General features: G+C 35.7%; 1 protein-coding gene across 2 annotated transcripts in view; it reads right to left on the bottom strand.

The window, feature by feature from the left end:
- LOC128867727 (hybrid signal transduction histidine kinase L) overlaps positions 1-22,399 on the bottom strand; it is a 140,033-nt gene that overhangs the window by 42,333 nt on the left and 75,301 nt on the right. For both annotated transcript variants that reach the window (XM_054109181.1, XM_054109180.1), the window contains exon 5: positions 17,224-18,473. In XM_054109181.1, the coding sequence (XP_053965156.1) occupies positions 17,224-18,473 (1,250 nt within the window). The remainder of the gene's footprint in view (positions 1-17,223; positions 18,474-22,399) is intronic.

The following is a 22,399-nucleotide window of genomic DNA, read 5'->3' as shown; positions in this document are numbered from 1 at the left end:
TCATATTTGAAATTTGTTTTCAGCCTTATTGTGAGTTTCGCTTTCGTCTGGAACGTTTCACCTTACAGTTTTCCCTTAATGTGAATTTCAATATGTAACTTATTTATATGTATATTAAAATTTCTCAATAAAAACCACGTTTTATTCCATTTACTGTTATTAAAGGATGCAGACCCAGTCGAACATTGCCAAAGGCGTAATAAGGAGAATTTGTCAGAACTTGGTAATTACATTGTGTAAAATAAGTACCCGGAATTTAAAAAAAAAAACACATTTTTTCATATTATTCATCATTATTTGTTGGATCGCCTTCAAAATAGGCTCCTTTTGAGCCGATACAAATATTCCAACGAACAACCCAGTCATCCATGGCCCGCTGGTAGGCCGGCGCCGGGATGGCCTTCAGCTCCTTTAGCGAATTTTTTTTAATGTCTTCAATCGACTCAAAACGCCTTCCCCGAAGTGGCAATTTTAGTTTTGGGAAGAGAAAAAAGTCACAGGGTGCGAGATCTGGCGAATACGGTGGCTGTTCGATAGTATTTATTAAGTTTTTGGTCTTGTATTCGCGTACAATCAAGGCTCGGTGCGATGGCGCGTTGTCGTCGTGCAGAATCCACGAATTGTCCTTCCACAATTCGGGCCGTTTACGGCGAATGGCTTCACGTAAACGCCTTAAAACGGATAAATAATATTCCTTATTAACCGTTTGGCCCTCTGGAAGGAACTCAGAGTGCACCACGCCTTGGTAATCAAAGAAAACCGTGAGCATAACCTTCACTTTTGACCGGCTTTGGCGTGGTTTTTTTGGATACGGCTCGTTCTCGAAGCGCCATTCAGACGATTGCTGACTGGTTTGCATATCGTACTCGTAGACCCATGTCTCATCACCAGTTATTATGCGTTTCATGAACGTAAGGTCCGTATTAGCTCGGGAAACCATGTTTTCAGAGACCTCCTTCCGATGCTCTTTTTGCAAAAATCCATAGTAAAATTCGCCAAGTAAACAAAAGATCAACTCACTTTGACTGCAGAATAAAACACACTAAGTAATAGATCCCGTTCTAATAAAGCTTGTGCATTCAAGGACATGTGTACCAACATGAAAAAACCAAATTTGAAGTGTCAGGTATTCCCGGGAGAGTTTAAATTATAAATTCCGGGTACTTATTTTACACAATGTAAACTAACTTTTTAGGAGAAATAGCCAGTGAGTCCGAATGTAAGAACATGGGTATTCACTAGTTATTATATAAATATATATTTCAAGTAGCCGTGTTACGGATGAAAAAGGTTTCATGAAATAAATGTTCTCAAAGAGGATTATTCGGAGGATCAAACTAAACTCATAAATGATCGCCGATAGAAGAGAGAATTTATCAGTCAATATGCATGAATCAAGGTGTGGATGGATATAGGCCAAGCTATCCAGTGCAAGCACACTATAGTCTCAAAAATTGGTAAAACCTTAGAGAGGATCTTACTTAGAGATGATTCTGATAACCTAAGTTCAAAATTTTTACCAACCCCTTTTTGGTGTTCAAAGAATCGCTGAGTTTAAAGATAGGTAGAATCAAATTTTTGTCTTGACTGTGGTAATGAATTGGTTAAAACTTCTAAAAACATTTAAAAACTTCTTTGCTTATCTTATAATATTGCAGAAAACTGAAAATGTTCAACTTGTACCGCACAATGAATTGGGCAAAGCTTACTTAGGTCCAGGTAGCTCCAAGGGATTAGAATAGTCTCTCAGCTTTTTCCTAGCTGCAATTTTGAATCTTATCAAAATTGTCAATTAATCAGCTATACTTAATAACTTTGAACCTTTTAGGTAGCTATTAAAACACCGCGGAAAGCAGCACCAGCCATTTCAAGAATTACTTATAAAATATTTTTAGGCTATCTGTATTTTCATTATTCATTGAATAATTAAGAAAAAAATATGAATACATTTGAGCTAAATTTTCCCACGACGGCGAACACCGATTTGACTGGTATCGTAACAGGCCATTCGAGCAAATCAATGACTCAATTGTACACCATATCTCGTCTCATTACTAATAAGTATCCATTTTAACTATACAAACAATTTAATTTGTATTGGAAAATTTCGTTTCATCCATCGAAACTACCACTTTCTATAAGGGCATATTATTCCTAGAAGTGCACATTAAATTAAATGAAATGCGGAGAGGGCTTTAAGCAAAAACTTCAAAAAAGTGGTTGGAGCTGAAAATTGAGGATATGTATAATATTTAAAGCGTTTAATTTTTTTCTTTTCAAAGTGTCACAAAAGTAGTTTAAAATAAATTTCAACTACAGGGCATAAGGTCTAAAACCAAAATAACTTTTTCGTATTTAACAAAGCTATTAATTAATTAAATAATTTCGTACCAAGTTATTACGAGGGCGGGTCAATAAGTCCGTGACTTTTTGTACTTCTGACCTCTTTACTGAAAAAGAAATACTGCTCCTGTCAACAGGCATCTGTCAGTTGACTTCTGTCAAAATTTGAACGTGCTGCGTCAGTTAGTTTGTGTTTATCAGACTACCCAGTAATTTGAGGAGAAAATGAAAAAAAAAAAAGAATTTCGTGTGCTTATTAAGCATTATTTTTTGCGAAAAAAAACCATTACCGAGACCAAAGCTAAGCTTGATAAATACTATAGGGACTCTGCACCATGGCTCCGAGTGACTACTTCTTGTTCCCAAACCTGAAAAAATGGCTTGGTGGAAAAAGATTTGACTTTAATGATGATGTCATCTCGCAAACAAAGGCCTATTTTGAGGACCTCGATAAATCATACTTTTTGGAAGGGATAAAAAAATTGGAGAAGCGTTGGACAAATTGTATAGAACTCAAAGGAGACTACGCTGAAAAATAAATTGATTTATTTATCAAAAAGTCTATGTTTTATTCTAAAAGTCACGGACTTATTGACCCGCCCTCGTATATTTGCAGATATCTCTAGTTCCAAGACCAAAGCAATCTAACTGGGTATCGCAGAAAGTTTTTGTGACACATGCCAATTTCAAAGCGGGTCTTCACGTTTATGTTTTTCTTTTAATTTTTATGGAACGAGCTACAAGCTCACCTATATATATATAAAAATAATTGGCGCTTATCCCCTTTTTGGGCGTGCGTCTATGTTATTTCTGTATGTACAGTTTCTATTATCTAGCAGTAGTTTGGTTTTACATAAATAAAAAAAATTTTAACTTATGTTTTTACGCATTATTTAATCAAATGAAATGTGTTCCAACATAATGGCATACACAGCTGTGGATTCATCGCTCACAAAACATCTATGAACGGCTTCCTTTGAAACTGGACCACGGTGAATTGATAGGACAAGTATCGAAACTCGTGACAGTCTGCTGAAAAATTGAACTATTCTAAAGTCAGCCGTCGAAATGATTTGAATGAAATTGTTTTCTACATTTCAATAAAAATAAAATGCACTGAAAAATATTCAAACGTCTTTTATTGATAACCGAATGAGGTTCCTTTGGCTAAATGAACCACCCTGTAAAATATAATTATGTTGCGCAACGAAAGAGAATGTTTTGAGATAATTCATCCTGTTTGAGCTCTCCATCTAAGACGGCATTTTTTTACTAAAATTAAAATTTAAAGAATATTTGTTTGTTAGCCTTCCATTCGGTGAAATGTTTGCTAAGGGTTAGCATTTTGCTTCTTAATTAATAAATTAATATCCGGTCTTAATACTTTGTAGAAGTTAGTTGTAATCCAGTTTTGGTAAAAAACATACTATATTTTTTGTTGTAAACCTGCAGGGCAAAGAGTTAAAATTTCTGCAGTCACCTTTTAGTTTGCATTTACTTTGCATTTTTCAGCTAACGGATAGTCTGAGCCTTTTTGCTTTGTTTTACTATATTCAGTCCAAATCCGAAAATCTTTTAGGTTGTAAAGTACGATTTTACTTATTTTATTCAGTTTCATATCCAAATAGTTTTGGTGAACAATATTTGTTGTAAGCCTATTCCACATTTCTATTTTTCCATTTAAATAACTTATGTATCCGCATCGCCTCATTAAAATAATCACTCAGTTTCCAAGTCATCAACGAATCAAACAACCCAGTTAATTTAAAATACACATCACACCCATAAACCTACTCAATGTCCTGTGAAAGTGTCACAATAACCGTTAATAATTTTCTTACAACTGCAAAAACAGCAAATAAAATTAAAATAATTTACGCTCAAGAAGCAAACAGGCTATCAGGGAGCTGAACTCAACCATGGCGAGTAATTGCTAGATTTAAGCGTCTTAACTGTAAACAATAGACCAAAAGCTTGGGCTATTCGCACATATTTGCGGCCGATGCCCATTTCTCCTTTATTAAGGTCAAATTGTTATTGAAAATATTTTGCTGAGGAGCAACGAGTGCCGACCAAAGCAACACAAGGCAATGGAGTATACTACTTACGCATGTATAATTACGTATGTATGTGTTAGGGTGGTATTATAATACATTAACAATAGTAAGTGGTAGTGAGTAGGTAGAGCGTGTGTAGTGCATACGCGTTAATGAAGCAATAATATAAGCAGTTAAGTAAATATTTAAATTTAATGAAGCGTCTCCTTTGTTTGCATGCATTGGCTAACATTTGAAGAAGTTATGAAGCAGTTAGTAATATATGGTATGTAGTAATATATATATGTGTTGATGGCATAATAATTGTGTACAACATTTTGACCGAGCCTTTAAGTCATATATCAGCATTTCATGGATGAGGTAGTGTAGTAGTAGTGTTCCCATTTTACTAAGCTAAATTTTCCATCTACTGCATTTTATTTATTTTTTATTTACTTTTAACGAATATTTGATTCTGGAAAATATGTTCAGAGAAGAATTTACTAAAAATGAATTACTGAAATAGGTTTCATGTAAAGGTAGTGAGTAATTCAAAGTACGCGAAAATAATAGGTCTATTTATAAGTTCGTGCGGTTTTACAACAGATGGCGTAACTTGATTATTATTCCATCGATCCACATTTCCAAACATTCATTGGAGAGCTACTGTCGTAAGGCACAAACGTCAGTATAAGTTTTTTATTTGAAGCGTAAACAACAATATTTTTACCACACTTGAAAATGTCGAATTTCGTGCCAAATAATGTGTTTTTGCGGGGAATTCTTCTTCATTATTTTAATATGAAGAAAAAAGCAGCCGAAAGTCATCGTATCTTGGTGGAAGTTTATGGTGAGCATGCTCTATCTGAGCGAACGTGCCAGAAGTGGTTTGCACGCTTTAAAAGTGGTGATTTTGGCTTGGAAGACGAAGAACGCGAGGGTGCGCCGCCAAAGTTCATGGATACCGAATTGGAGGAATTGCTCGATCAAGATCCGGCTCAAACGCAAGAAGAGGTTGCAAAAACTTTGGGAGTTGATCAATCAACCATTTCCAAACGTTTAAAAGCCATGGGAATGATCCGAAAGGTAGGCCATTGGGTGCCGTATGAATTGAAGCCAAGAGACGTTGAACGCCGTTTTATGGCATGCGAACAACTGCTTCAACGGCACAAAAGAAAGGGTTTTTTGCATCGAATTGTGACTGGCGATGAAAAGTGGGTCCATTACGACAATCCAAAACGTCGGGCAACGTATGGATACCCTGGCCATGCTTCAACATCGACGTCGGCGCAGAATATTCATGGCCTGAAGGTTATGCTGTGTATCTGGTGGGACCAGCTGGGTGTTGTGTATTATGAGCTACTGAAACCGAATGAAACGATTACGGGGGATGTCTACCGACGACAATTGATGCGTTTGAGCCGAGCACTGCGAGAAAAACGGCCGCAATACGCCGATAGACACGACAAAGTTATTTTGCAACATGACAATGTTGCACAAGTGGTCAAAACATACTTAGAAACGCTCAAATGGGATGTCCTACCCCACCCGCCGTATAGTCCAGACCTTGCGCCATCCGATTACTATCTCTTCCGATCGATGCAACATGGCCTGGCTGACCAGCACTTCCGTAATTACGATGAAGTCAAAAAATGGATCGATTCGTGGATTGCGGCAAAACCGACCGAATTTTTCACAAAGGGAATCCGTGAATTGCCAGAAAGATGGGAAAAAGTAGTAGTAAGCGATGGACAATATTTTGAATATTAAATTTGTAACCATTTTACGTCAATAAAGTTTCAAATTTCGAAAAAAAACCGCACGAACTTATTCATAGTCCATTAGTATCAACTGATAATTGCAAAATTTATAATCCAACAAAAAAATTATCAGTATAATACGGCAAATAATTAAAAAAATAAAATATCAAAAAAAAAAACAAAGGATTAAAACAATATCCAGAGCAAAGCCTTCTGAGTACAGAGAGGTATAAAAATCTACAAAATTTTATAAATGAGTGTTTTGTGATTTGAAGTTTTTTTGATTCTGAATACGGGTTTGCCTGCTTTTTTGTTTGTAAGAAAAAAATAAAATTTTCTTTTCTTAAACTAATTTTTGGATGCTCTTGTATTCTTCAAGGGCAAGAATACTGGTTACTTGTGATTTTTGAGTGATGAAGTTGAGTCCAAACCAGGGATGGTAAATGATTTTTTGAAAAATCCTTACACAGCCCAAAAAAATTTGCACTTGCAACGTCAAAATTGAATTATTTGCTTAAGTTTTGGATTTGGTGCTGTTTTAACACTTTATAATATAAACAAATTTTATTTCAAATATTATATATATATATACACATATTTGTTATATTATAAACACATTTATAAAGAAATATTCAGCAAAAATACTACAAATTAGACTTTATCATTACATTCAGTTCTGTTTAAAACAAGACAGAGTTTCTATTTTTTCAGAATCCGGCGCGATTACTTTTAAGAGTGGGATTAAATGATCCACCACTTGCAGCGCGACATCATGCGCAGCGAAGTACATGCTAAGACTAATTTCCAAATTTCTGGAACCATTTGGTTTACTCAGCTTTTTCTTAAAAAAAAACTGTTTATTTTAGGTATCTTTTTTATTTTCTTCATATTTTTTTGGTACATTTTTGTTTCGGCGTGCTTCTGCAAATCAGAATTGCCGCAGTTCAAAACTTTGTCGCACTCAGCGCATTTGCATTTGAATGAATCGTTAGCCACAGCCTTCAACCAGCCACTAAAATTCTTGTCGTCAAGCCACTTGTTATTGAACTTTTGTTTCCGATATTTGAATTTTTCTCCTACTGTTGCTCCGAAGAGTCAGTCGAAGAGGAGGAGCTCATTTCTTGAAAATATATGCATTTTTAATATAAAAAAGCTAAAACTAAAATAATTGCAAATTTACTTCAAAAGTGAAAAGCACCAGAAAACGCGGGACAACTAACAATTTCGAAGAAAAACTCGCGTTAGCGTTAACGAAGAAAAAAATGGGAATGTTGCCATATTAACGCTTTAAAAGTATGCTGCCATAAGGAAAAAAATACTGGCATGAAATCTTACTGCGGATTTTTATTTTAAATGATTTTTTTTTAATTTTTCCCGCTAATTTAAAATTTTTTCTGTCCTTCGTGAAAATTCCCTACATTTACAGAATTTAAAAAAATCTGTCCTTCTTTTCCCTACACCCACATTTTCGACTAAAATCCCTACATGTAGGGAATTTTCCCTACATTTACCATCACTGGTCCAAACTATTGTATTTTTTTTTTTACTATTATTATTTTTGGATGCTTATAACTACTGAAATTATGCCCAATTTTGCGAAATCAAATTTCAATAGATCCACCATGTTCGTAGTGAATTTTAATTTTTACACAATTATACTATTTTTGAGCGAATTCATGCTCAGTTTAGGGAATTGTAGATATTTTATTCAACACTTCTTTAACACACCCTGGAACTGCCTCGCATAGGCAAAAGTATTTAAATAATTAAGGAATTTATGATTACTGGAAATCAGTGTTGTTGTAATCTTGTTTTCTTTTTTCTCGAAACTATCTTTCAAACAGTTTGCATGACTACTCAAATAGATTTCGGCGTATTGAACTAAAATTTGTTGTACATCTTTTCAGCTATATTTTGAACAGAATGATTCAGATTTCTCGATTGCTTCATATGAACAATTTTTATTAATTTGTTTACCAACTATGAATAGTTAACCGAGGCAGCGAACCGGCATTTAGAAATGCAGTAAGAAAGTACAAATGTATTATCCGAAGTCTCAAATTGGCACGTGCCGGGGGAAGCATCAATTTCGGACCATAGCCTTATTTGGGTTGATATACAATAGGTTTTACCATACCGCATATAATAGTTTACAGAAATCCAAGAAATACGAATTGGAATGTCTTTGTCTCAATTTAGAACAAAATGTCAACTGCACATCAGCACAATTGAAACAACTTAGTTAGTTTTCTACTGCATCAACTTCAATTTGCCTACAAAAATTGCAAATCTACTAAGACTGCAATACACAGTTTTGTTACCATTATTGAAAAAACTATTGAGCCAAAACAAATCGCACTTTGAGCTTTTATTGACATAACGTTTTCTAATGCAATCAACAATGCCCTTTCTCAGAAGGGCTCTCTAATAAACCTCCAATAAGAATATTTTCTTTTAGGGACGACACATTATCACCCAAACCCATTCTCTTCAGGAACTTTCAAGTTATATTAATATAAATGAAAGTACGGCCTGGAGAATTAATTCTTTCACCCAGATAAGGTTCATTTATGGGTCGAAATTACAAGATTGTAGATCAGGGGTGGGAATTAATTGGCCTAGGTTAAAAGAAAATCGATTTCTATGGGTTTTTATCCAATAATCTTCCAAAGCAGAAATACACGCTATTGAGATATGTGTGAGGGAATATATGCGTAGGAAAATGAGAAGAACCCAAATTTTCATACTTCCAGATAGTTACGAGGCCTTGAAGCCTTTCTATCAACTATAATCACCTCAAAAATGATACATGACTGAATGAATTTTCTTAACACATCCCCCATCGGTCAGCGACAAGCGAAACAATTCCTAACCCCAGGCAAAGAAATTTCTGATAAGCTACATCCACTCATCAGAGTAGACATAAGACGTTTAACTTGTTACTTTACAGGCCACTGTATGCTGAGATATCAATTAAGGGGTTACATGGGTTCAACGGTTTCAAAAAATCGATTTTTTTATCCTATTAAATTTTACAATATCTCTAGAACATTGTGTTAAAATTTCAAATCGATCCGAGCAATAGTTTCGGAGATACAGCCTTTAGAAGTCGAGTGCTCAAGGCTCAGCGCACCGCAGGTATACCGGAGCAGCTGCTCGTCTATTGTTAGTCCGTCCTTCTTGTATTTTTAGTGCATAATTTGTTGTTGATACACGAGGTTTATTTTGAGGTTATAAGTGAAGTTATAAGTCTGTGTTGTACATTTTATTTCATAAAAAATGCCGAAAATTTCTAGAATTCAGATAAAATACGGTGCTGTTAGAAAAGACCTAGGAAAAGGAAACAGTCATTTAATCCGAAAAATCCTGAGATACATGACGATTCTTTCACGAGTGCGTCGGCAAAAAAATTAAAAGATGACGATAAAGACCACGGGCCAGAAGAACCTATGCTTCAATATTTAATCATAGACTTTGTTATGGTTTTTTCTTCGCTCTCGTGTTTTGTGCGGTGTTCAAACATTATTAAAAGTGAAGGTGAAAATAAATTGTGTAATGGAAAAGTAGATTTTAAACAGTGCTCCAAAGTCGGTCTGGGATTCAATATTGTGGTAGCATGTGAACGATGTGATCCCAAGTATATTTTATCATGCCAAAAAATTGGCAGAATGTATGAACTAAATCGACGGTTCATTTTTGTTATGCGAGTATTAGGCTTGGGTCTTGCCGGATGTAAGAAATTTTGCGGTTTGATGGATATAAGCAGCTCCTTTCTGAACCAATCAACATACGATTTATATATTGATAAAATACATGCCTGTATCGAGACAGTTGCTGAGAAACTATTCTCCTCTGCTGCTAAATAAGAAAAGAAATATACGGTTTTGGAAAACAATCTTGACAGATGTGAGTGTTTCAGGGGATGGGACATGGAAAAAGCGTGGCTTCGCATCACTTTATGGTGTTAGTTCTGTAATCGGATATTACTCTGGAAAAATCTTGGATTTGATTGTGAAATGTTCTTACTGTAAATTATGTGAGTCTTGGAAGAAAAAATTAAATACGACAGAATATGAAGAGTGGCAAGAAGAACACAAATCAACAAATCAATGTACTGCCAATCACACTGGAGCATCAGGGAACATGGAAGTATTTTCACTTATTGAAATATTTAAACGTTCTATTTTAAAATATGTCTTGAGGTACGTTAATTATATAGGAGATGGGGATTCTAAAACATATTCGGGTATTCTCAAAGCCAATCCTTACGGTGATGATTTTGTTGTTACTAAGAAAAAGTGCGTTGGGCATGTACAGAAGAGAATGGGATCCCGGTTACGTGATTTAGTGAAGAAAACAGTTGTAAACAAAATTGTCAAAGGTAAAAATACTCAAAACAAAAAAAACTCTTTCTGGCAAAGGTAAATTAACTGGTAAATTAGTTGACAAATTAACTATATATTATGGTTTGGCGATAAGAAGAAACTGTGATTCAGTGGAAAAATTGAAAGAGGCTATATGGGCTACTTACTATCACTACATTTCTATAGACAAAAATCCTCAACACCAAAATTGCCCGGAAGGACCAGAGTCGTGGTGCGCCTGGCAGCGAGCATCGGCAACGGATACTCTTGCATCGTACAAACACGATTATGCTCCATTAAGAGGGGATTTTTGACTGGAATGAAACCTATTTATGAAGATCTAAGTAAAACTGAGCTTTTGGAGTGATATGTTGGTGGTTTCACACAAAACAACAATGAAAGTTTCAACCAGTTGATCTGGAAGATTACTCCCAAAATACTTCCTGCTGGCTCAGAAATCATTTCAATTGCTGCATCCATTGCTGCTTGTACTTTTAATGAAGGAATATCATCATTAATATTAATTATGCACGGTATGGACTTAAAACTTGGCCATAATTCCCACAAATATGCGCGAATAATGGATGAAAACCGCGTGTACGCAGCAGAGAGAAAATCAACCAGCGAGACTCGTGAAGCTAGAATTCGACGTTAACAAGACCAAAAGGAGGCAATGGATATTGTAGTTACAGAGGATTCTTTACTTTATGGCCCTGGAATAGATGATTCAATGTAAGTAGCAAAAAAACAATTTTTCTCGCTTTTTTCATTACTCAAAACTTCAAACGCGTTTTTTTCAAAACTGTGTGTTTCAAAGTCGGTTGGCGAGATTTCTCGAGAACTACTAAGCCGATTTTGATAAAATTTTCCACATGTCTTTGAGATACAATTCTTAAGGACTTAGGGATTTTTTTTCATTTACAACTATTTAAAAAAAAAAAAATTTTGCGAAATTTTCCGCAAAATTGGCATTTTTTTGTAAAAAGATCTGCCAAAAATCAAATTTTGATTTTTTTTTCCTTCGTCCAATTTCTAGTTTATGGTCTTAACTAAAATACGCATTTTTGTTTTTTCACTTCAGATGATCCGGTAAGAAGTTCTTCTGCCAACGCGGAGGCGTCTTTTTTTCGAGGAGTCAATGAAAGTAACATCTCAATGGCGGAGTTTTGAATATTTTTCCACAAAAATTTGAGGGATTGTTGTTGAAATATGTATCTTTATAAGAATACTAAATTGTAATAAAAAATTTCATTATTTATATGACAAAAAAATTGTTGATAAAAGGCTATTTTTTCCTCGAGGAAACCCATGTAACCCCTTAAAAAAAATTGCCCTTTCTGAGACCATGATTATTTTAAATTGTACGAAGTAATAGGGCCAGCGAAATTAATGAATCACAGAAAGTTCTTTGGAATGCGTTCAAGTCCATTAATGGTACACAGATTTCAAGGGGTCTTCATATGAGGACGACTTATTCTAACTTATACCTTACGAGCGATGTTCAATAAATAGTAGCTTTAAAGTGTACATATGTAGAATAAGACTAGGCAACGTTTTATATAATATGAGTGATTGAGAAATAGGAATTTCGAGGCAATTCGAGGAATTTCGTTCAGTGTTAGGATTAATAAAATCTGAGGACGAGCTTAATTATCTATTCTTAAAAAATCGCATATGAAATCGCAAAGAAATTCTTAGTATATAAATGAAGCTGATTTTTATGACGCCACCCCGAAAAATGTTTGGGGTCTGACTGGAGCATATTGATGTTGGAAATTGCCAATTATTATCAAATACTTTCAGAACAGCAAAATCATTCAGATATATAATTAATAAAACTTATGAAGAATAAAGGGTTCAAAATGCTACCCTGGTGAACACTGAAAGAAGCCATACGAGAATAGGAAGAAATGTAGATATACCTAGAAGACGTACATCGTCTTCCTATGTTTACTGAAAAATAGTCACTAGTCAATAATAATTGCTAAACAAAATTTTTTTTATTTATTTCTAAGAACTACGTCTGGATATATAAAGTAGTATTAACACCATTCTACCATTTCAAATTAGGTTTCTTCTACAACAACACACCCACTACCTAACTACTAATATTTTCGGCTCATAAGCTCCTTTCTGGTGCTGCTTCCTAGTCCTATTCATTCAATTAATCAGAAACCAAGTGTAATGCTTATTTTAAGCACCATCACAGATTGTGATCTCCGTGCCATCACGTCGATGTGCTGGCAAAATTCAAGCCTCATTTGCTCTTTACCTTTCCGCCATTTACCGCAGAAATACTGGCACTGTTGCTGGTCTTGTTCTTTGCCCTGCTGATTTTTATATGATAATGTACATGTGTAGCTATTTACTATGTGTGTGTGTGTACATCTATGAAGTTAAGCCAAATAAGTACGAGTTGAGTGTGCAAAGGCGGAATGAGCCAAAAAACGGCAAGCTGATGTTATTCCAGCTTCTTTTCACCAGACGTGTACCGTATTATGGCTTGCCGTTATCATTATTGTCAATCTAGCGTAAATGAAATTGATGAAGGTTGGCAGCTTGATCATTTGGAGAGGAGATATTTGTGTGTAGCTTTTATAGCTTCAATCAGAAAAAAAACCCTTCAAATTTTAATCGTTATTGTCAATGAAATGAAATTTTCATGCTAAATTACTTGATAATGTTATATGGCACACTCAAAAATTGATGTTTGCGTTCATTGTTGATGTAAAAACATGTTGAAATTCCTTAAGTGGTACATTTTTTATGGAAGATGCTATATTCATAACGGGAGTAACACATACGTGTTAAAGACGCCTCAGAACTATATAACCAATTTTCTTCTATAGGAGCTATAATAGAAATAGGAAGCTAAGCCAAAATGCACCAATAATTTTGGTGCACCAAAAAGTAAGATGTTCTAAAGAACCTGTGCGTGCATTTTTAGAAACATGGAACTTTTGTTTACTTAACTTAGATGCCTCAAAATTGCTAAACTTTTCCATTTGCTTAAATGTCAGTACAGAGGAACGATATCGAAGCGGTTGGTGATTTATCTTAAATTTCTTAGTTAAATGAACCTCATAAGAGAATCTTAAGAATCTTAGTCTTAATGCAGATTTCCAAAGCGCAGTTGGTATTTCATATCAAAGGAAATTCTTTTCTAAGATTCGCACTAAACATAGAATTCACTTTCAATGTAACTTTTTGATATTACAAACCTTTACCCAAGCTATCCATTTAAAAATGCCGCGGCCAAATGAAGCTTACATTACTATTATTATCTTAATTTTTAGGGTTGGTGCATTACCACCGTTCGGTAGTACCTGTGTTCGAGACCCCCGGCATAAAACACCAAATGGCAGAAAAGGTTTTATCTAACAGCGGTAATTCGCGCCTATAATTGAACGCGAGACGTCTGCTACTATGAAGCGCCACGTTAGCGCTCTGCGAAGACCGATGTTCAAATTAATTGTTATAATACCGAATGTATTAATGGGCGTTCCATTGGCTGCTATGAGTTGATAACCGGTCGCCATCTTCGTAGTGGTGTTACCTCTGTGCGGGTAAACTGAGACTTCGGATCCCGTGACCACCAAAAACTGGGTGCACGAGGGTCGGTCTTTAATGAAGAGGCGGTACGATGGTGGAAGAGAGGCGCTTTCCGCCGCTAACGTCTCTCTGGTTCGTTTCCCGCTAGTTTGCAATACGGTGCACATTTTTCAGCGCGGTTACCGAACTTTTTGTGGTACCAGCAAATGTTACCGGCTGAAATTGCCGGAGAAACTGATCTGCTCCTGTTGTTTTGTGAAGGAAAGCGTTTTCGTCCATTCACTTGAGGCTGTCCAAAAGTTTCTGCAGGCATTTAGTAATGTGCGCTAGTTGTGAGCAGGTGTGAAAGCCACCTTGTTCTTAGTACTTCCTCATTAATGTCTGGAACTAGACTACGCAGGTGTCGAAGATGTTGAGAGGGTGTTTTATCACCGAGACACTCGCCGTCCAGCACCTGAAGGAGTTTTACTTGGAATAACAACCAACCAACGCTGTCTTTAATTTTTGGTAGGGATTGTGTGCAGGTGGTTTCAAAATAATATCCTCTGCGTCGGCAACTATGCGCGTGTCAATTAGCGGAATCGTGTGGTGGAATTTGTCGACCTCATTTTTGATATTATGGTTCCGGAACTGGGATTCTAATTGCGCGAACCAGAGTCCCGGCCTGTCTTGATTGAAGCTAGGAACACGAATTGTCGCAGGGACAATGTTATCGTCAAAAATATCGATGGTTTGGGCAGGAGTGGTGTTACGTCGTCAGCTGGCATTTCGATGGAAAAAAATAAAATAAAATAATAATAATAAAATGTTTAATTATATTTGCAAATGTCTTGCTGTGCGAAATGGCAATCCAAAATGTCTTCGCCACTGTGTTGTCTTAGCGCCTTGCAGGTTATGTGGCGTGACTTGTAGAACGGTTCCAGTTAGCGGTACGGCCTGTGGTTGGTAACGGGATGATTTAATTTCCGTTGGTTGCACCAAGGTAACTGCTAAATTTTTTGCGGTTTTTTTATGTCGGGATCACCAATTGTAGGACTTGCGGTGCTTTATTTAATACGTCTGCAGGACGTGACTACAAAAATCCAATTAATTCTATTACATCGCAGAACATACTTTTATATCATAGGTTTGAGGAGATCGTCAAGATCTCCGCAATATGTAAAGTACATTGTTAAAATAGTAGGAGTAAGAGAGATATCATAGTATAGCATAGTAATGTTAGAATAATAATGTAAAGTAGAATGAAGGATAACTTAACCCTTAGTTGAATACATACAAGTGAATTTAATATTAACCTTTAAGTGAACAGTTTGGTATATAAAATTATTGTATAAATTATTATTATTATTATTATTATTATTATAGAAATCAATATATTATATAAATTGTTTAATGTGGGAGCCGCCGCATATATATGTAACACAATTGTACGACATGCAGATGAGGTTGTATGATATATTCCTACAAAATTCTTTTGAAGTGGTCTGCCATACCATTTTTACTAGCCTCGTACTATGTGGGCACGAAATATCTGAAAAATCTCGAATGCTAGTTGTGCAATTTACTCCAGGGTCACTTACCGATTTGTGATTTCTACCAATAAGTTTACTACCCCCTTTCCCTTATCCTTAATAAAATATCTTGCACGCATGAAAGCATAGAGAGAAGGCTAGAGAAAAGGCTAGAGAAGCTTTTATTAACAGGCTAAGCAGTGATTTTTTAAGACTACTGGCTGTGAAGGAACCCAGGAATCTTCCACTTTCACTTCATCTGTGTGAGATCCTTGAGAATCAAGCGAGTCTCATTCCATAGTAGAAGCTAGCAACATCATTTCCCTAAAAGCAAAACGCATACAGAAACGTGTCATCGAATACTTGAACTTTCTTCAATTCTTTCAGAGCTTATTATTCAAAACAAACTGCTCCACAACTAGCACCCAGGAATATGTCCTTGTACCAACAAAGGGCTCAACAAGCCTATTTTCACTCAATTTTCAGGTCAAACACATTTTTCTCAAGCGTTTCAAAATGCCTTTACGCTTGATCGCCCAGTAGCTGTAAAACCATTAGTAGAATTTAGAAATCTTTCACTTGATAAAACTTATCGGGAAAAATAACTCAACACTAAAATGCTCTGTTTCATTACATCCACCCTAACAATAACCTTAAAGAGTTGTCCTCTATAATAAATATTTCTACATTGACGACATGAGAGTCTCCGGTGGCATTGAAGAAAGCCATCTTAAGAATACGAGTATTCAACAAATATTTCGCATTCTCTAAGAAGCACGCGAGAAGGAAGAAAGAAAAGAATTCCAACTCAGATGCATACATAATATAAAATAATATAACTATGACAGATTATTCGAAACAAGATTTAATTGACATATTTAAAAAGCGTTTGGATCTGCCTCTTATTAATGGTTTTTTGCTAATGGTTTATACATGGACAATGGTTTGAATATTATGGGTAGAATTCAGAGAAATTTACCCACTACATTTCAGAAGCACAAAAATATGTTGTGTATAATTTATATGTATATGTATAAATATATGTAATTTAAAAAAAGAACAAGGGATGTTTCGATACCAGAGAAATATCGATACGGTGTCGAAAGATGTATCAGAAGGTGAATGTTGATACTAATATTTGTATTGGCATCGAAAGTAAAGTATCGATATCTTACCCTGAAATGTGAATTTTTCTACCTAATTTAATTTATAATTGTTCTTATACCAAATAGCACCATTTATAGTTTTAAAAACTTTTACAGATAACCATCACAAGTACCGATTTTTCTCTTCCCCTACTTAACGCTTTTTGATTTCATTCTTCAATGTTTCGGTGAATGCATTCAAAAGTGACCAGCTCTAAGCTTTTGCGATACCCAGAGTGAGTAGTACCAAGTCACTTAACAGTAAGGCAAATGACATTATCCATTAACTTGGTCCAACTTGGCTAACGACTTTGGCGAGCACAATTGCCACAAACTTTAGCCACTTCTCTGTTAATGCTAAAAATTTATAAGCACTCGCCACTAGCTCCAGCATAGCCCTATTTGGTGTGTATGCACGTGAAATGCATTTCTCCACATAAGTACTGAACATTTCAGCCAGCTTTTCCCTCAGTACATTTAAGCTATCAGCGAAGTACAACAGAAACACTTACCGTTATTTCGGTGGACGTTGGACTCACTGGTGCAGCCACATTAACCACAGCAGATGATGATGGTGGTGGTGTTGATGAGAACAAAGTGGAAGAAGAAGAGGGGGAGAACGAGAACGACGACTCATCAGCTGCATTCATTTTTAATGACTTCTCGTTGTCGGCAACGATGTTGTCACTTTGCTGTCGTTCCTGCAGTTGCACGTGTCCAGACGCTTGTGTGCCAACACCAACGCCTCCAGTTGCATCAACATCTGCACTAGCGTCTACTGCTGCTGCTGCTAGTGACCCAGCATCTAAATCTGTATTTCCTATAGCTATGTTATCTGGTGTTGTTGTTGTAGCTGTCATTGTAGCCATCGCTGTGCTTGTAGTCGCTGTCATTTTCGGTTTCTTTGTTGGTGGCTCTGGCAGAATGTCGCTGTCAGAGTCGGTATCATCGTAGACATTTTCATTACCGTCAACCAGCCCCCAGTTGGTGTTGCTGGTGTCCCTGCCGGTATACAATGGCGAGGCTGAAGCATATCCCCTCTTTGGTACCGATTTTGCCACCAAAGTGTCGTGTTGATGTTGAGTTGGTTGGTGCTCGCCGCTTTTCCATACACTGTGTGTATGTTGTTGCATTTGTTGTTTGCGTTGTAGTTGCTGTTGCTGCTGACGTTGCTTTTGCAATTGTAGCTTCTTTTGCTGATGCTTCAAATGCTGCTGACGATGTTGATGCTGGTGATGTTGATGCTCCTCGGTGCGATAGTCGTGATACAACACCGACGGCAAATTCTCTGGGAAGCTGAGTATTTTGCTAGCCGACATTGGCGATGGAGGGTGGTAGGCGTAGTATGGCACATTGCCAGTTGCCACTTCAGCAAGTGTGTGGTCGTGTGTGTGCTTATGTTGATGTTGATTCACCTGATCATGTTTTTGCCTTTGTTGTTGTAGGTAAGTTTTCTTCTTCTGCCACGACTTGGTTGTACGCGTATGCAGCAGCAATTTTGCGCCACCAGTGGAGGTTTCCTGAACCTTTTGTTGATAATTTTTGTTATTGCCACTGAGGTGTTCATGTTTCGATGAACTCAAATCTAAGCTGATGCCATAGGGTCGCGATTCTTGGTATTGTTGTTGCAGTTTCACTGTGCCAACGGTGGGGTATACTGTTGTGCCCGAAGTGCTGCTCATTTCATTAAATCTGGCTGTTGAAGTGTCTAACTGTAAGATTGAATGATAGCCGCTTTTGATTTGGTTCGTAGATGTTTTGGCTTTAAGCAGGGAGAGAAGATGAAAAAATTGTAAATATAATTTATTAATGATGAAAGGATTTATGTAAGCCTTAACAAATATTGCTAGACCCTTTTTTTCTTACTAAAAGAGGTATTGTCTTATTTGCAGCAAATATGGCCGAACTACTCAACTTTGTGCGATCGGCCCGGGAACACTTTTATTCAGTTGAAAACTTTCTAAACTCCTAAATCAAAGTACGTGGTATTTCATACGTACATATGTACATATAAAATGCAACCAAAACCGCCGCACTCTACCGCTCGTTCTGGACAGGTGTGCGTATACTATTCTTCGCTAGGTAACAATGGTGTATTACATTTTTATCCAGTGATTTACCAAGTTGTGCAGCTTTTATATTATTTCAAGGACCTAAAATTGTCTTCATGAATGCTTTGGATCACATAAAGGGTGGTTAAATTTCAAAAGCCGATGTTGAATGTGAACCACACCTAAACGTCAACGACACCGTTGGACTTCTTTCTTTGGGGGTTTTTGAAAGAAAAGGTATACGTCGATAAGCCAGCAGTAATTCAGAAGCTCAAGGATGAGATAATTCAGCACATTAACGTCATAGAACTTCAATTATGCCTCAGCGTCATCGAAAATTTGGACCATCGGATGGAGGTATGCCGCGGAAGCCGTGGCCCCCATTTGGCCGATATTTTATTCCATTCGTAATTGAATCACATCAATACTATCATAATAAAGAGAAATGATAATAACTTAAAAAAAATATATATTTTATTCAACATCAACTCCGGCCCTTGAAACTTAACCACCCTTTAGATAAGGAACTATTTGCATTTGGTGGTATTTGGAGGTGTGCCGCCGAGGCCGGGGCGGCCATTTGGCCGATATTTTGTTCCATACGTAATTGAACCATATCAATATTATCATAATAAAGACAAATAACAATAACTTAAAAAAAAAATTGTATTTTATTTAAAATCAACACCGGCCCTTAAAACTTAATCACCCTTTATAAATTGGGAAACTGAAAAGAATTGAGCTTTAAACTTGAGCAAAAGAATAAAAACTAAAATGAAAATACCATTCAAAATCATTTGAAATATTTAGAGAATATGTTACTACATGCAGTAAATTGTCCATAGGATGTCTTAAATTAGGCAACGAACTGTGGCTGAGGTAACGAAGTATTGTTGAAATAATTTTGAAGTGGACTAACAACGTCATTTCGTTTTCTAGTGTCAACGCTTGTTGTATCAGAAGCTATCATTTTTATGAATTTAAAAGCATCTTCCATCATACAAGTGTACTTATATACAATGCACTCGCGATAATATGAACTAATTAAAACCAGACCTGTTCAGTTTTTCGAGATTGTTCATATTTACGAAAGGCAACTAAATTGAAAAATAATCCAATTATTTAGTTTAGAGAGATTGTTGTTTTAATTAAAACGGCAAAACAAACGTTGTTTATTCATTTTTTTGACATTCAACAAATAAAAAATTAGTTATAGTCAAAAAGTTATTCATACTTAAATTCATGCTTTGTTTAATTTAAAAAAAAAAATTGAGTTCATGTCGAAAAAAAATCAGTAATCTGCGTTTGTTCTTTCCTTTGTTCAAGTCTCTTAAAAACTACTTTTTCCCTTAGCTTCTTTAACACATTTGAATCCCATTTATCTACCATTTCAATCTCAGCGTATTCCAAAGTTTTATTAAGCATGTTAATAGCTTCCTTTGATGTAATCGTCTTTTTCGGCTTCACAGAACAGTAATCATCATCGCCGGAAATTTCCTATATTTCATTGTCATTGCATTCAATGGCATCATCGTTCCATTCTCTAACGTTGAAAGCAGTGAATTCAACCTAAAGTGAAATTTAAAAAACTAAAAAACAAACTTCTTAGACTAACGGTTCTAAAACACAAACCTCAGGTCTCAAGTGTGACAAAAGATTGGCTGCACCTTCCTCTAAATCCCTTACATGCATAATTAAGTTGCTTCGAAGAACACTCAAAGGAACGTTATCTTCAGGATCCTCTTGATGTTCTACCATACTTAAGACATTGCTCTAACGATGGCACATTCGTCTTTTGTGGCAAAAGTTTCCAGTATAAACCGGATTCATCGGCGTTGTATAGTTGCTCACGACTTAATTCAAGCTCCTCCATTTTCATCTTTAACGCCTTTTTGAATGGGTCAACTAACTAGGGCTGTGAAGATAGTTTTTTTCCAGAAACTTGGAGCAACCGCACGCCATATCTCTTATTAAAATTTAGAAGCCATCCATCACTGGCATTGAATTCAAGGCAATTTTCTTTAATTTTAAAATGAAGGTCTTTTGCTTTTTCTTTCAAAATAAGCCCGCTAGCCTGGAGCTTTTTGTCTCTCATATTCAAAAACCATCGATACAGAGATTTTTCCATCTTTTTGGGTACTCTGAATGACGTAAAGTTTTCCTCTTTTCAGGACCGATTAAAGTATTGTTGACACATTTAGAGATAGCATTTTTATTTTTATTAATTCCGCATATTGTAGACTTTGTCACTCCATATTTACGAGATAAATTAGTAACACTTTGGCCCTTTCGTAAATATTCTACAATATCTGATTGTTCTCTTAAGGTCAAAAACTTATGCTTTATTGTGTGCATTTTTTAAACTGATTAATATTAAATTTTTTTGCAAGAAAATGAAGTACCAATTATGCTCGCGTGAAATGACCAACTTACGACGTTGAAAATTGTATTGTCGACTGAACATAGGAGAAGGCAAAGCATGTAAATACATGTGTACTATATGCGAGTGAACGCAAGCATTTCCCAGCGACGGTTTTGTTCATTTTAAATTTTATAAACTAGGGTATTCCCTGATTTATTAGGCTCATGAAATTCGATAGAAATTTGAAAATAAATATTGTTCATATTTTAGAGTCCTCAATGGAAACGAAAAAGTGTTCATATTTCGGGTCGTTCATATATTTGGGTGTTAATATTATCGCGAGTGCACTGTAGGTGAAGTTTCCAATGATGTTAATTCCAACTTTACTAAATTTTCATGTTTGGGAACTAATACTTGATTTCTTTTCAATATGAAGATGCTATCATTCATTTTTTAATTCGGCCTAGAAATTTTCTTCTAACAAGTAGGTACTTCCTCGTATTTATATTGACTTTTGAATTGTTTGCAAAATTTCTTCTCTCGAAATGTATTATTTGTTGGAAATTCTGATTCCGAAATATTTTAATTTCATGGTCATAAGTGTGTACAGTGTACATCTATCTACACATTTACTTATACATATATGGTAAACAAGAATAGGATTTTTCAAATTCTACTCAAATTAATAAATAAGTGTGCTTTTTAAATTACTGATTGTAATCACAAAATTTTCATAAAGGCAAGGAGCACATCTATATACATAGGTATGTATGTATAAGTTCATATGAAGTAAGTATTTATAAAATCTCTAAGCCGTAAAATTAATAAATAAAATATTATCATACACCGTTTTAGTATAGAAAGGCGCATTGCATGTTGCCATGTGCATATATTTAGTGCCCACTAACTTTAAATAAATTAACTATAGAATATAGAAAGCTATTTATTAACAGTGCGAAGTGTAGTAATATTATCTTAGTTGAAAAATTAATACAGAACGAATCAAAGAACGAGTGGTTGCATTATAAAGGGTTTTTCAATTAGCGCGGGTAGATTTTGGCGCCCTGTGGCAGCCATTTTGTTTTAGTGACATCTGTCAAATCTTTTGTTTATTATTCAGTTGTTTATGCCAATTCATCATGGCAAGTTACACGATTGAACAGCATGTTCAAATGGTAAAACTTTATTATCAAAATGAGTGTTCATTAACGCAAACGTTGCGCGCATTGCGCCCATTTTTCGGTAGACGTGGTGGCCCTTCAAAGTCAACTCTTT

This window comes from Anastrepha ludens, chromosome 6 (genome assembly GCF_028408465.1).
Source record: "Anastrepha ludens isolate Willacy chromosome 6, idAnaLude1.1, whole genome shotgun sequence".
Lineage (NCBI taxonomy): Eukaryota > Metazoa > Arthropoda > Insecta > Diptera > Tephritidae > Anastrepha > Anastrepha ludens.
Note: the sequence above shows the minus strand (reverse complement) of the source record. Positions and strands in the feature narration are given on the sequence as shown.